This window comes from Natrix helvetica (genome assembly GCF_964273705.1).
Source record: "Natrix helvetica genome assembly, chromosome: 1".
NCBI lineage: Eukaryota > Metazoa > Chordata > Lepidosauria > Squamata > Natricidae > Natrix > Natrix helvetica.
Genome location: NC_138548.1, coordinates 243,065,250 through 243,078,743, shown reverse-complemented (window position 1 = coordinate 243,078,743; position 13,494 = coordinate 243,065,250). Strand labels below are relative to the sequence as shown.

The window sequence follows — 13,494 nt, the reverse complement described above, 5'->3', positions numbered from 1 at the left end:
TACTGTACTTCTTAGTTCTATTTGAAGAAGTATAAATGTAAAAAATAAATACTTGTCAATATTAATTTATTTGTACCTTTTGTCAAAGGGGAAAAAACTAGAACTTACTGGTAGTGAGAGAGTGGGCCATTTGGTGACTTCAAAATTTCAGTGACCTTTAGCCTAAGCAAACAAATGAAACCTCTGATAAAAGCAGTCTCTCCTGGTACATAAAACAGATCAAATGAGACAGGTAGATGGACAGACAAGAAGCAAGAGCTGGGTAGCCCCGTCTATTTTTTAAGCTCACTCCACTGCGGCACACAGCCAAGCTTTTCAGAAGCTGCAGTGGGACAGGATGTTCATTGGATTTTCTCTCCTTCCCCTTTGCAACTTTCTTCTTGCTGCTTCCTGGGTCAATGTAATTTGGGAAGAGTGGTTTTTTTGTTCTTGTGGGGCATTGAAAGCAACAACTCCCTAGTCAGATTTTGTTGAGGAACTCCAAATAACACTTAGGATTAATTTTATTGGTTAATGTTATTGCAAGGGAAAGTGGACCTCAGCAGTAAAAATGTTGCTCTCACAAATACTGGGACATTTTCAAGATACAATTACCCATTAAAAGCCTTCTCCAATGATATCCTACAGGACTGTGATGGTAAACCTATGGCACGCATGCCAGAGATGGCACGCAGAGCCCTCTCTGTGGGCATGCATGCCGTCGGCAGCTACTCTTGTGATTTCCTGCGTGCGCATGCATGCTTGCCAGCCAGCTGGTCTTTGCATGTGCACCAGCCACTGGTCTTTGGGTTTCCAGTGCTCCGGCGCACGTTCTGGACACTCAGTGCCGAAAAGGTTTGCCATCACTGCTATAGGACCACCAGATCTTTCTATGAAGGGGAGAGAAGTTGAAGTCACAATTCTCTTCCCAATCACTGCAGAACCCCTTTGCTTCTCTGACAACAAAGCTATGATGTCTTACAGGCATCAGCATTCAAGGAAGATCAAGGGCAAGCTTGGATTTGTAAGTATGATAACATTTGCATTCTCACAAAATGCTTCCAAATTAAGGGTAATGAATGCCAGCTTTGGAATTGATGTATGGATATGTTCTGTCCCGTGATTCCAATGAATATGCAGACACCGGCTTGGCTGTCTGCCACAACTAATTACCTAGATAAAGCCACCCCTTGGCTAGGAGCCTAGAAAGCTATCTTCAAGAAACCAAGATTAAACTTACGGAATGCTTTCTCAATGGCTAGTAAAATGGACTGTTGTTTCCTGCAAAGATTCCCCTCAGGTCGCTCCACCTATAAACTCTTTGTGAGGGGCCACAACCTTAGCCAGCTGTCCCTACTTCCTTCTATGATGTCTTCTCCACAGCTGTTCCTTTCTCCTCTCAGCTCTACGCATACGCACATCAGGGACAACCTCCCTCTGTTCCTCTTCACTGCTCCCTGACTCAGATGCCACCTGGTGGCCAACAGGCCTCTCTAGTTCCTGCTCTGACTCCAAACACTCTCCAGACTCTTCCTCATCCTCCAGAGCAGTCCCATAATGGTCTGAGCTGTCAGAGTCCACCAAAAGCTCAGCTGGCCACTGCTGGGCCACAACAGGGTATCTGTTTACTTGCAACCGATGGTATGAAAAGTGTAAAGATAAAAAATAAACACGAAAAGGCGATGGAAGAAACCCCCACTTCCTTCCTCTCTTTCATCATTATCTTTGGATCTCTATATATAAACCCAAAAAGTAGAATTGCTCTCTGTTTCTTGGGCCTAGAATACTGAACACTCCTTATCTGCTTAACTCGAGTTGCTATAATCACAGCCAACCCAACTAAAGAACTGGGTTAGGACTTGAAGTGCTGTCTCTCAGTTCTCAGGCAGCTATGAAGTCTAGGTGGGAGTAGGGGAAATATAAGTTTCCCCAATTTCATAGAGAAACTAATATTTCCCCTACTCCCACCTAGACTTCATAGCTGCCTGTTCTGAAGTTAGGAAATCCCGACCTTAGAAAGAGCCCAGAACATACAAAATAGGCTTTGATTAGCGACACAGCCAAAGACCTCTAATCTTTCACAATAGGCCAAACCAAATGAAACTTTTTTTTCCCTGGGGGAAAACAACAACAGGAAGGATACAAGAAGGACATCCCCTTGTGTCCCTATTACACTTATTACCGTATATTTCAGAGCATAAGGTGCACCTTCCCCCCCTAAAAGAGTGTGGATGTTGGTGCATCTTATACACTGAATACAGCCTTTTTTGACCTCCTGAATCCCTCCCCTTGCATTCCATTTTTGCAAAATATGGGCAAAAACGGGCCACTTTTGCAAAAACTGAGGCATTTCCCCCTTCCTCCAGCCTCCAGGAGCACTCTGCAGGCTTCAGCAGGGCTGGGGGAAGACAAAAATTCCCCCATTTTTTGCAAAAAAACCAGCGCATTGTTTGCAAAAACGGGGGCATTTTTGTCTTCCCCCAGCCCTGCTGAAGCCTGCATAGTGCTTCTGGGGGCCAGGGAGGAGAAAAACTTTTTTTCCCCTTACTTACCTCTTTGAAATCTTGGTGCGCCTTATACACAGGTGCGTCTTATAGTCCAAAAATACGGTATGTTCTGCAGGTGTGCAAGCAAAGCAGCCCCTGTGCTTTTTTTTAGTGGTGGAACCACAAAATGCTCTAATTATAGGATTGCTCTCCTCAACTGGAATCACAGGCATACTTTACTGGAAGCCCCACTGCACAAAGGGTTACTTTCTTCTAAGTAAACATATAAAAAGATTGTTCAGTACTTCATTTGCATTGCAACTTGTTCTGATCAGGCCGTAAGTTCTAATGCAATGTTGGGAAGCATGCCTGCTTCTGAATTGCATGAATCTGTTCCTTCTTCTCAGCGTGTAATGGAACCATGATGAAGCAAGAGAACGATGCTTTTAAGACAAGCTAAGTCAAGGTTTTCCAGCCCAAGCTAAGATTTTACCACGGAGGTGTAAGACCAATGATCAAGCATTTTTGATGGCATAGTAAAATATCAGGCGTACTGTGAAAATACTGGGGGATTAATAATCTTGATTTGGCCACACAGTGGAGCAGCTGCACAACCATTTAACTATCTCTAAAGCTCAGCATAGATGCAATAAACTTCCTCTAATAAGGAGGACTACTGTATCGTATCTCATATATACGTCAATAGATGGGGTTCATGCGTTTTAAAAATTCTGGTTATCTAAAGAAAACTTGATCACTAAGCACATACGGAAAGAACCAGTGAAAGCTTCCAGATCTGATTAAATTCATTATTTAATTATAAATTAAATACTGGGAAAGAGTCAGGCAGAGAACCGAAAAGCTAATTCTGTTTCATCCCTAATCCTCAGGATTTACTCTCAGGTTCATGCTAATTGGGACATGAGGAAGTATCATATCAACAATGTTCCAATATGAGTTGGGTTACATTAGATGAGAACATGGATGACCTCATGATGCATAACCTTTCTCTATTACAACCAGGATCATTCGGTACGTGCACAGAACAGATTGTTTGCTGTGTTTGCAACAAAAACAGTAGTGAGCTCTTCCAACTTCCAAGTCATGGAGGCTTCAATGAATTATACTCAAGATAAGGAAAGCAAAGATTATGGGAAATTTACAAACCATATTAGACATCTTTCAGTAAAAAGAAGTATGTAAAGCAGAGATAGAACAGAGAAGAGATATGCTCCTGGAAATCTTTATAATTTCAGTGGCAACGTGCAGCTTGGAATCTGTCTATAACTGTCTTCTGCAGCCTGTTTTTCTGCAGATTTGATACATGCATCTCCTTTTACCCATTTAAAGCTATGGGGTACAGAGAGCTAGAATGCAAAAATGCTATGGAGAATGGGAGTTGTAGTCTAGTGTACTGGCAAGACACCAAACAGGGATATACATACATACATACATACATACATACATACATACATACATACATACATACACAGAGATAGACAGATAGATAGATGATAAATGGATAGATAGATAAGATAGATAGATAGACAGACAGACAGACAGACAGACAGGATTCTAACATTACATCCCAGACATGGGAGCCCTGGTGCTAACTGTTCTCTATGTCAAATATAACAATTTTCAATTAATTCAAAGTTTCAAAAAGTGGCATACCTATCAGATTAATCTAATATACTTTTTTCCACAAATAACATGAATACTTATATTTCTGTATAATTTATTTGTTGTGTATTACTGTATAGCATTATCATTAAAACTCTAGACCTTTCCACAATTTTGTTCTACTTTTCCCTTTTGAAAGACATTGGTGTATAACATAAATGGATACACAAAATGTCCAGACCATACTACATTGGGACAGAAGGGCAGGGATTGGAAACTGGATTTTTGAGAAATAGGAAAAAGTCTTTCAAGGCATTTTAAGGTCATGTCAGTGTTCCATTTCATATTACAGAACCAAATAATAGATTACAAGGGAACTATTGGCTCAAAGGCAGCTTTTCTAAGAATTTGCTAAAAAGAACCAAAGTGTTGTCACAGTTGAAAAGAAGAAAACAAGTTTAGCAAAATTATAGGCTTATGACCTAAACCTTCTCACTCTTGTCTGGACTAAAGTTCAGAGGTCAGAACTAATTCTGGGGACAAAAAAAAAGTCTGCTCTTTATGCATGGCTCAAAAGGTTGATAAAATTGCTGTGAGTCTTGACTTTACCTGACAATGAAGAAATGATACCTTGAAATATCCCTATGATCAGATCCTCATAAACTCTAGCCTTGTTCTCACTAAGGATGGCACGGAGCACAGTTAACCCAACAGTGCCAAAAAACATCAGCTACCAACTTGGTTAGGATTTTGCTGTCATTCCATTATCTTGCTGCAAAGAGTTCCAAAGATTATTATGTGATACTCCTGACACATTAGAAAATTTTGTATGAAATGGTACATGGATAAGAATAATATTGACAGTAAACCCAGGCGAGACAGGGTTTACTCTCAAACGCCAATCTTCAGATGGGCCAGGAGTTTATTCCCACTGCAAAATCATTTCTAACACCTCTAATTTGAATGTGAACCCAAACACATCAAGGATACTATCCTAGGATCCTTCTTAATTTTACCAGGGGATGTTGTGAGATTAGATCAGGGGTCCCCAAACTTGGCAACTTTAAGACTTGTGGACTTCAACTCCCAGAATTCTCCAGCCAGCTATGCTTAAAGTTGCCAAGTTTGAAGACCTCTGGATGACATCATACATCTAGAAATTTTAGACCGAATCACCTGAATGGACAATAATAGTGTACACTGCACTCCCCTTTTGCCGTAACCTAAACTGTATGTTGCTCTTTGATTAGAAGGGAGATGGTTAATCCCCCCTCCCCCACTTTCCCTATTCCCATCTTTGTGTAAGAGTTCACATGGGACACACTCTTTGCTAAATATTGTTTGCTCAAGCATTGGGCACGCTCTCCCCGCAGCCACCTTTTCTTCTGCACATGCAGCAGATTGTCATTAGTATTAATTAAGTGGAAGTTCTGCCAAGTGTTAGGTAATTAATGAACTAAGCCAGGCTAGGCCACAGACAGGGGACCAAAGGCTGAGGGCAGCCAGCATTGAAGCACTACTGAAGTAACAAGACACAACAGAGCCTGCAGAAACAATATGGGGTGAGGATAGGAAACAGGTGCAGAAACTGCAGCAGTGAAAACATTAGGTGAAGTGAGTTGCAGCTCACCAAAAGTCAGACCGTATCCATTTGCTAGCTTTTGAAAGCCATAAAGTTCTGAGCTGAATTTACAATGGAGGCTCATTCATTCTCCATCTGTAAATCAAATGTAAATCAAACGTATACACACTAGACAAGGGACATGGTGGCTCAGTGGTTAAGACGCTGAGCTTGTCGATCAGAAAGGTTGGCAGTTCGGCGGTTCGAATCCCTAGCCCCGCTTCTGTCAATCTAGCAGGTCGAAAGCATGTAAAAATGCAAGTAGAAAAATAGGAACAACCTTTGGTGGGAAGGTAACAGCGTTCTGTGCAACATCGGTGTTTAGTCATAGAGACATCTATGGACAGTGCTGGCTTTTCGGCTTTGAAATGGAGATGAGCACCCCCCCTAGAGTCAGGAATGACTAGCTAGCACATATGTGCAAGGGGAACCTTTACCTTATATACTAAGCACATGCATCCTAACTTATATAAGAATCCGAATTGTTTCTACTTGGTCTATTGTTCAACAGTATCTGTTGATACAGCCACATAGACATAAGGAATAAATAAAACCAACCTCATGGATGGATACCTGCCCTTTCTGAATTGTCAACAGCAAAATAGTGAGAGACCCATAATGCTGTGAAAATTGCCCTGCCCTGCTCCAGGTCCAGCGCAAGATGGAGGGAAGCCCGCTCGGTCTTACTTACTAAGGGAGGAGCTACGATTCCTGGCAGAGGGTTGACTAAAGACACTTACTACTGAGCCCCCGACCCTTAGGACACACCCGAACAGGCATATTCGGCGTTGGGACGGGAATGTTCTATCTACGTTTCCCCCCCCCCTCCGCCCCCCAGGAGCGCCTTCGAAGCGGGGAATATTTGGGAGCTGCCTCGTTGCTGCCTAGTTGAAAGTTTACAGAATTCGCTCGTGTTTATTCCTCAACCATACTTACCCTCTGCGCCCGGTGGAGTTGTTGTCCCGTTTTGTCCGCATGGGTGAGCCGGACTCCCTTGGCTCCCCAAAGCGACCCTCCAACCTGAGAGCGCCCAAACCATCCGAGTCAGGGATGGAGGTGAAAAGAGGCTGCCGGCCGCGCGTGTGCACAGCTCGCTGTCTCTTAGCCCGGGCGGGAGCCGAGCGGGCTCCCAAATGCAGCCCCGAAGGCTCCCTTCCACGAACTGCCACAACGAGCCCCCCGGAAAACTCACCTCGGGACTTTTGTCCCCACCCTCATCTTCACCCCGGGAGGCTCAGGGACCTCCCAGCCGGGCGACCCCCAGTTCCTGACCCAAGAAGGGCGCCACCGTCCCCGTCCCGTCCCCCGGTCTCCCGGCGCGGACCTACCGGGCTGACGTCGGTTCTGGGCGCCTCTAGGGCGCATCGCGAGGCAAAGGGTTGCGGGGCCGGCAAGCTTCGTGCTGCTCTCCCTCGCCCCCCTCCCCACGCCGTCGATTGTCAAGCTCCGTTTCTCTCCAAAACTTTTTTTCAGAGCCGCGACTCGCCGCAGCCGCCACTGAGCAGGTCGGGGGAGGGGACCGACTGGCTCCTCGGGGGAATCTGGGTCGGGCAGGCAGCCAAGATCGCGCCGTTTCTCCGACGGCAGGTGTGGGCAGGGAGCCGGAGAGACTCCGAGCCCTCCTCCGCGGACGTCCCCGCGGCTGGTTCAGCGGCTCCCTCGCCTCTCTTTCTCCAGCCCCGCAAGTTATAGCTCACCCCTCAAGGTCTTTGGAGAACTCCTCCTCCTCCTCCTCTGCGGCGCCGGAGCCCCCCTCGGCCGTTAAGGGAGAAGCGAGGTTGGAGGCGCCAAGACTACGGAGGAGGGGGCCTCTCACCTGATCCCCCTCACCGGACCGAGGGGCTGCGGCGTGCGTGGAACTCCCGATGAGTAACGGGAGCAAGGCTCCCTCCCTCGTTTGGGTCTGCCTGATCAAGAGCCACAAGTCTCCCCCGCGTGGCGCGCTTCAACTTTCTAACCCGTGTGCGTGAACCCGTGGACACAGGAATGGTCAAAAGAGGCCTCGGAGAAAGACAGAAGGTGTCCTTGGTTCCCTGGCGCAGGACAGTTAGAAGCAATAACTCCCCTTTTAATGGATGAATAGTACGTGGGAATTAATGGAGTATCAGATTCACAACCTACAGAAAGTCCTACTCACAAATTCAAGCTTAGAAAATCAAGAATGTGGCTTGCATACTTGGAGAAAAATCACCAACTCTGCCCTCAGCTCTGTTCAGCATCATATTCCAACTTTGTTTTCGTGCATAATCAATATTTGAATTTTCAATAACTGGATATCATTTGTGCGTTATTCAGTTTATGAATTTCAGATTTCTCTTTTTGTTTTTTTTAAAAAGGCCCTATATCTGAGAATACTTTATTTTGCAGTGTTTTATTGATCATGTAAATAATCCCCATATAGGTAGTTTCACTTAGTGATCACAATTGGAACCAATACTTTGGTCATTAAGCAAAGAGGTCGTTAAGTGACACTGACTGCTTACAGTATTTCAGCTTTTCTTTGCTTTACAGGCCTGTGAAGATTGTAAATGCAAAGTTTGGTCACAAAACTACTTTTTCATCACTGTCATAACTGCAAATGGACCCTGTATGAGGTAGTTGCTATATGAGGACTACCTGTATATTGTTAGTGTCTCCTCATGTTGACTATAGAAATGTCTTTTTCTTGACCTCTTTGGTCTTGTACAGGGATCTCGAAATTTGACAACTTTAATGGCTGGCTGAAGAATTCTGGGAATTCCACAAGTCTGAAAATTGTCAAGTTTTGAGACTGTTGGTGTTGTATATACCATCCATTTATGATTATAATGCAAAGACATATCTCCCTGGAAAAATCAATCAATGAAAGGAAGATGGGTTTGCATAATCCAGCTGTTTATAAAGAAATGGTGGTGGGTGAACCAACACTATACAGACTAGTTAAATTAGTGGTTGCCCTGGTTAAACTTTTGGAAAATATAACTAAAGCTAGAATAAGTAAATGTATAGAAGAAAGAAAAATTCAGGCAAGGTAGAATCAGCATGGCTTCTTAAAAGGGAAATCTATCTCATCAAACCTTTGGTAATATGTTAGTTCTACAATTTGCTACCGCCTCAAAATCTTTTCTTTTAAAATCTTTAATGTTTTATCAGGTTATACTTTGAATTCTCAAAGTCTTTTTTTATGAAAGGTTACAGAAACTGTTATATGTTACATCAATCATCCAAAAACTGCAGGGATATGTCCAGGCAGTCTCTAAAATTGGATACATTGAATGAAAGGGGGGGGGCGGAGTAGGACATGTGAGAGCTAGCATAAAACTTGAATAACAATCAAGAAATTGGAGAACAGGACTTTTATAGGCCAGTACAATCCAAAACAGAAGAGTCAATAGTAGTTCTAAACATGCAAGTAACTGTGTGTCAAACAATATGTAGAGTTGAGGTAGCAAATGACAAAATCTCTCATTCTTAATTCTCACACACAAAGGAAACTGTTTATACAGTACTCTTTATGAATATTGCCTTAGTTCAATCATGGTGTATGTAGATTTGTTGTTGTTGGTTGCGAAGTCGTATCCAACCCATTGCGATCCCATGGACAACATTCCTCCAAGTCTTCCTGTCCTCTACCAACCTCTGGAGTCCCTTTAAACTCATGCTTATTGCTTCGGTGACTCCATCCAGCCACCTCATTCTCTGTGGTCCCCTTCTTCTTTTGCCCTCAATCTTTCCCAGCATTAGGCTCTTCTCCAGTGAGTCCTTCCTTCTCATTAGGTGGCCAAAGTACTTGAGTTTCATCTTCAGGATCTGGCCTTCTAAAGAGCAGCCAGGGTTGATCTCCTGTAGGACTGAACGGTTTGATCGCCTTGCAGTCCAAGGGACTCACAGGAATCTTCTCCAGCACCATAGTTCAAAGGCCTCAATTCTTTGGCGCTCAGCCTTCCTTATGGTCCAACTTTCACAGCCATACATTGCAACTGGGAAAGCCATAGCCTTGACTATGCACACTTTTGTTGACAGGGTGATGTCTCTGCTTTTTAGTATGCCGTATACTGTCTAGATTTGCCATAGTATGTAGATTAATTAAGCTTATATCCAGAGAACTGGAAGGTGTTTGTCAAAGCAAAGTTTGAGATGACATTATAAATTGGCCTGTTCTGGATAGGATTATTCTATCTGTGAAAGGCGAAGTTCACAAACTAGAAGAGGTTCTCTTGGGGAACTGTTGTAAATTGCCACTCTCTTTAAATACAGGAAAGTTTGCTAGACCTGTTAGAGGCATTGGCCCTCCAAGTGCCAATATTTCCAGACAAGACATTTATAGTATCTTTCTGTATAAAATGTAATAAAGTAAGATAAAAAGCATTGTTTTTTTGTTTAAATTGAACCAACAATACTATATGCTTTGTTATTGGATCTAGAAATTATTTCCTTTGCTTTATGGAAGAAGGAATCAGAAGAATTAAAATTAACGAAGGAAAAGGAATAAGCATAAGCATGGTTGACCAGATATGTATCAACTGATCAAATATTTTTTAAACAATCTAATATATATAGTCTGATTTACAGCTTAGCATATTATTCTTACTGGCAACATGGAAGTTACTCATTTATTTTTCTATAATATTTAGGGAACTTCTTCATTAATAATCTTTTGGGACTATTTAATTATTGAAATGGCTGTCAGTCTCCTCAATTTAAAACAATCTTGGATGTTAGCTTTTAAAAAACTGAGTAACGGTACTGCCTCAGAATTAATGTAAAAATACTGCATATATTCTTCCCTCGTTACTCCTATCTATTAAATTCTGGTTCCCTTTTGTTTGACGTCTCCATTGTGCTCCATTAAGGATTATAAATTATTTGGGGCAAGAGCCAATCATTTTGCATTTCTAGACTGCTAAAACAGATATCAAGAGATTGTGCTCCAGGAAAGTTGTACATACCGGTACAATGTAGTGGAAATTGTGATCAGATTAGTAGTATGAAAGTAAGGCATATTAGGTTATGCAGAAAACAATGTTACTGACAAGAACTGAACTGTTAGTAATTAGCAGGAAAGATATATTGTAGCACTACCATATCTCTTTGAACAAATCGGCTCTGAGCAACAGTAATGAAAAGGATAAATTTCATGCACGTCTGGAAAAATTATAAAGAGTTTAACACAAATAGAATAGAACAGAACAGAATAGAATAACAGAGTTGGAAGGGACCTTGAAGATCTTCTACTCCAATCTCCTGCTTAGATGGGAAACCCTACACCACTTCAGACAACTCTAATCTCTTCTTAAAAAGTCCAGTGTTGGAGCATTCACAACTTCTGGAGGCAAGCTGTTCCACTGTTAATTTGTTCTAATTGTCAGGAAATTCCTCCTCAGTTCTAAGTTGCTTCTCTCCTTGATTAGTTTCCACCCATTGCTTCTTGTCCTATCCTCAGGTGCCCTCTTCTTTGTGGTAGCCCCTGAGACATTGGAGCACTGCTATCATGTCTCCCCTAGTCCTTCTTTTCATTAAACTAGACATACCCATTTCCTGCAAACGTTCTTCATATGTTTTAGCCTACAGTCCCCTAATCATCTTTGTTGTTCTTCTCTGCACTCCTAGAGTCTCAATGTTGTGGCGACCAAAACTGGATGCAGGATTCCAAGATCCCTCTCACTACTATTGAGCAAGGTACCACATATACTGTACCTGTGCATTTTGTTTTTCTTGCCTAAATGTAGAACTTTATTTAATTATCTTCCAGATAATTTTCCCATGAGTTTTAGATATGGAATTCCAAATAATGAACAGTACTGGTAATATAGCCTAACTCATATTTTCTTAAGTGATAGGAATTATGCATGAGAGGGAGGGAAGGGAGGGAGGCAGGAAGAGAACTTTTGTGGGAGATGTTGATGAACATTGCAACCTAATATAGGGGTTTGTGTGAGAGGTAAAAAAAGGAATTATAAGGTAGTAGCCCTCAAGTCAAGGTCAATTTTTAGTGACTTTATGCTTACATAAATTACATAGCAACAATGTGTAATTTGCCATTATATTCTTCCAGGATATTACCTTCTGTAACCCTGGGATTTTGTAGGGGCTGTCATTCAGGTTCTATCTAGGTAGACCGTAGATACTGTTTAGCTTTTTGAGATACTTCAGCTGCTTCAAACAGTCCCAGAATGTAATGTAATGGTCCTCTCAGGTTATATGATTTCTCACACACCCTATCAAAATAAATGCTAATGAAATATTAACAAAATAATGTAAGAAACCTTCATATTTGTTGGCATTGTTGGTCTTTCGGCTTTATATTCAAGTTAGTAGGATCAATCGAATGGTAAGAGGTTAAATATTAAAATTTGACTCTCTTACTATACTTTTAAAAGTTTTGAGACAAAAGAGTTGAAAGTTGCAAGCTTAGTAAGTAACCTTTTAAGGAAGTAATCTTTTTAGGAAAGCTGTTTTGTCACAGATTGATTACTCTTCCATTACCATTCCAAGAAAGGATTACTTTCTTAAGGTTTCAGATATTGCTGAGATGGGCAGAAATCTATTATTGTATCATATTTAGGAGGAGAGATTTGTTTGTTTTGAATTAAAGTTGTGGCATTATATAAATAATTTGTTATGTGCACTCACAATTTAGAAGGACTTGCTATAAATAAACAACATTTAATAATAAATGTGCGATATGAGTATATTTGAATTCTGTGCCTTTTTGTGTGTTTACATAAAATTCTCCAAGACTTTATTGTTAATTGCGAAGTCGTGTCCGACCCATCGCAACCCCAAGGATAATGTTCCTCCAGGCTTCCTGTTCTCTACCATCCTCTGGAGTCCATTTAAGCTCACACCTACTGCTTCAGTGACTCAAGACTTTAGCTCAGTGCAATCCAGTTAAATTGCCAGTATTCAGAATAATGAAAACTGTTTCACTCAAAAACACGCAGAACAATTACGGAAATGTCAAGACTTGAATATGGCATCATCATCATCAATGGCTTTAAAAAGGATAAGAACCTTTTAAAAACAACAGCTCCGTGAAATCATTTCATATAAATGCTGGGGTAGAGAGAAAAACATGGTAAATGCAAAAGAAGAGCTATTATCTTCATGTTTTGTTTGTAGGCTTCTCAAACCATCTGGTTGGCTGTGATAGAAAACATCTGGTAGGCCATTCTTAAACTTGATCTAATAAGACTCATGTTCTAATATATTTGGTGCACTGATGCCAATGTTGACCGCTGAAGGACTGTGTTGTTACTAGGATATTTAGGCTAGAAGTTAAATCTATGTGATAGATGTTGAGCAAGGTCATTCTTTCTGCCTTGGCTCCAGACCAGTAATTCTGTAATTACACTAATTGCTAAACAGCAACCTATTACAGTCACACTTAAATTCCGAGGATGCATAGATCTTCATTTGGTTGTCTGTTTTTTTTTTTGCTTTCTTGTCTTCTCTTTACTTTGTACATTGATCAAGGGATATGCTCTTTGAGGTGGTTTTTCTTTCTATTCCTGTTCAAAACTGCTACACTGTCTGCAAATGGCTGTAAAAAACCACAGCAACTGCTGATGGGAACAGACCAACAACACTGACCTCACTTTGCCAATTATTTATTTGTAATCCATCTTTATTATTTTTACAAATAACTCAAGGGGACAAATATACCCAATACTCCTTCTTCCTCTTATTTGTTCCACAACACTGTGAAGTGAGTTGGGCTGAGAGAGAGTGATTGGCCCAAGGTCACCCAGATGGCTTTTATGGCTAAGGCAGGATTTCAACTCACAATCGCTTGGTTTCCAGCTT

The 13,494-nt window shown here is 41.6% G+C and overlaps 1 protein-coding gene across 4 annotated transcripts in view; it reads right to left on the bottom strand.

Annotated features, from left to right (window-relative positions):
- GCGR (glucagon receptor) overlaps nt 1-7,909 on the bottom strand; it is a 44,322-nt gene extending 36,413 nt beyond the window's left edge. The window contains exon 1 of one of the 4 annotated variants that reach the window (XM_081969518.1): nt 7,526-7,909. Coding sequence is in view for 1 of the 4 variants with exons in the window: in XM_081969515.1 (XP_081825641.1) it covers nt 6,646-6,686 (41 nt within the window). In the remaining 3 variants the exon portion in view is untranslated. The other 3 variants (XM_081969517.1, XM_081969516.1, XM_081969515.1) reach the window with 3 other exon arrangements.
- Between the last annotated feature and the right edge of the window lie 5,585 nt (nt 7,910-13,494).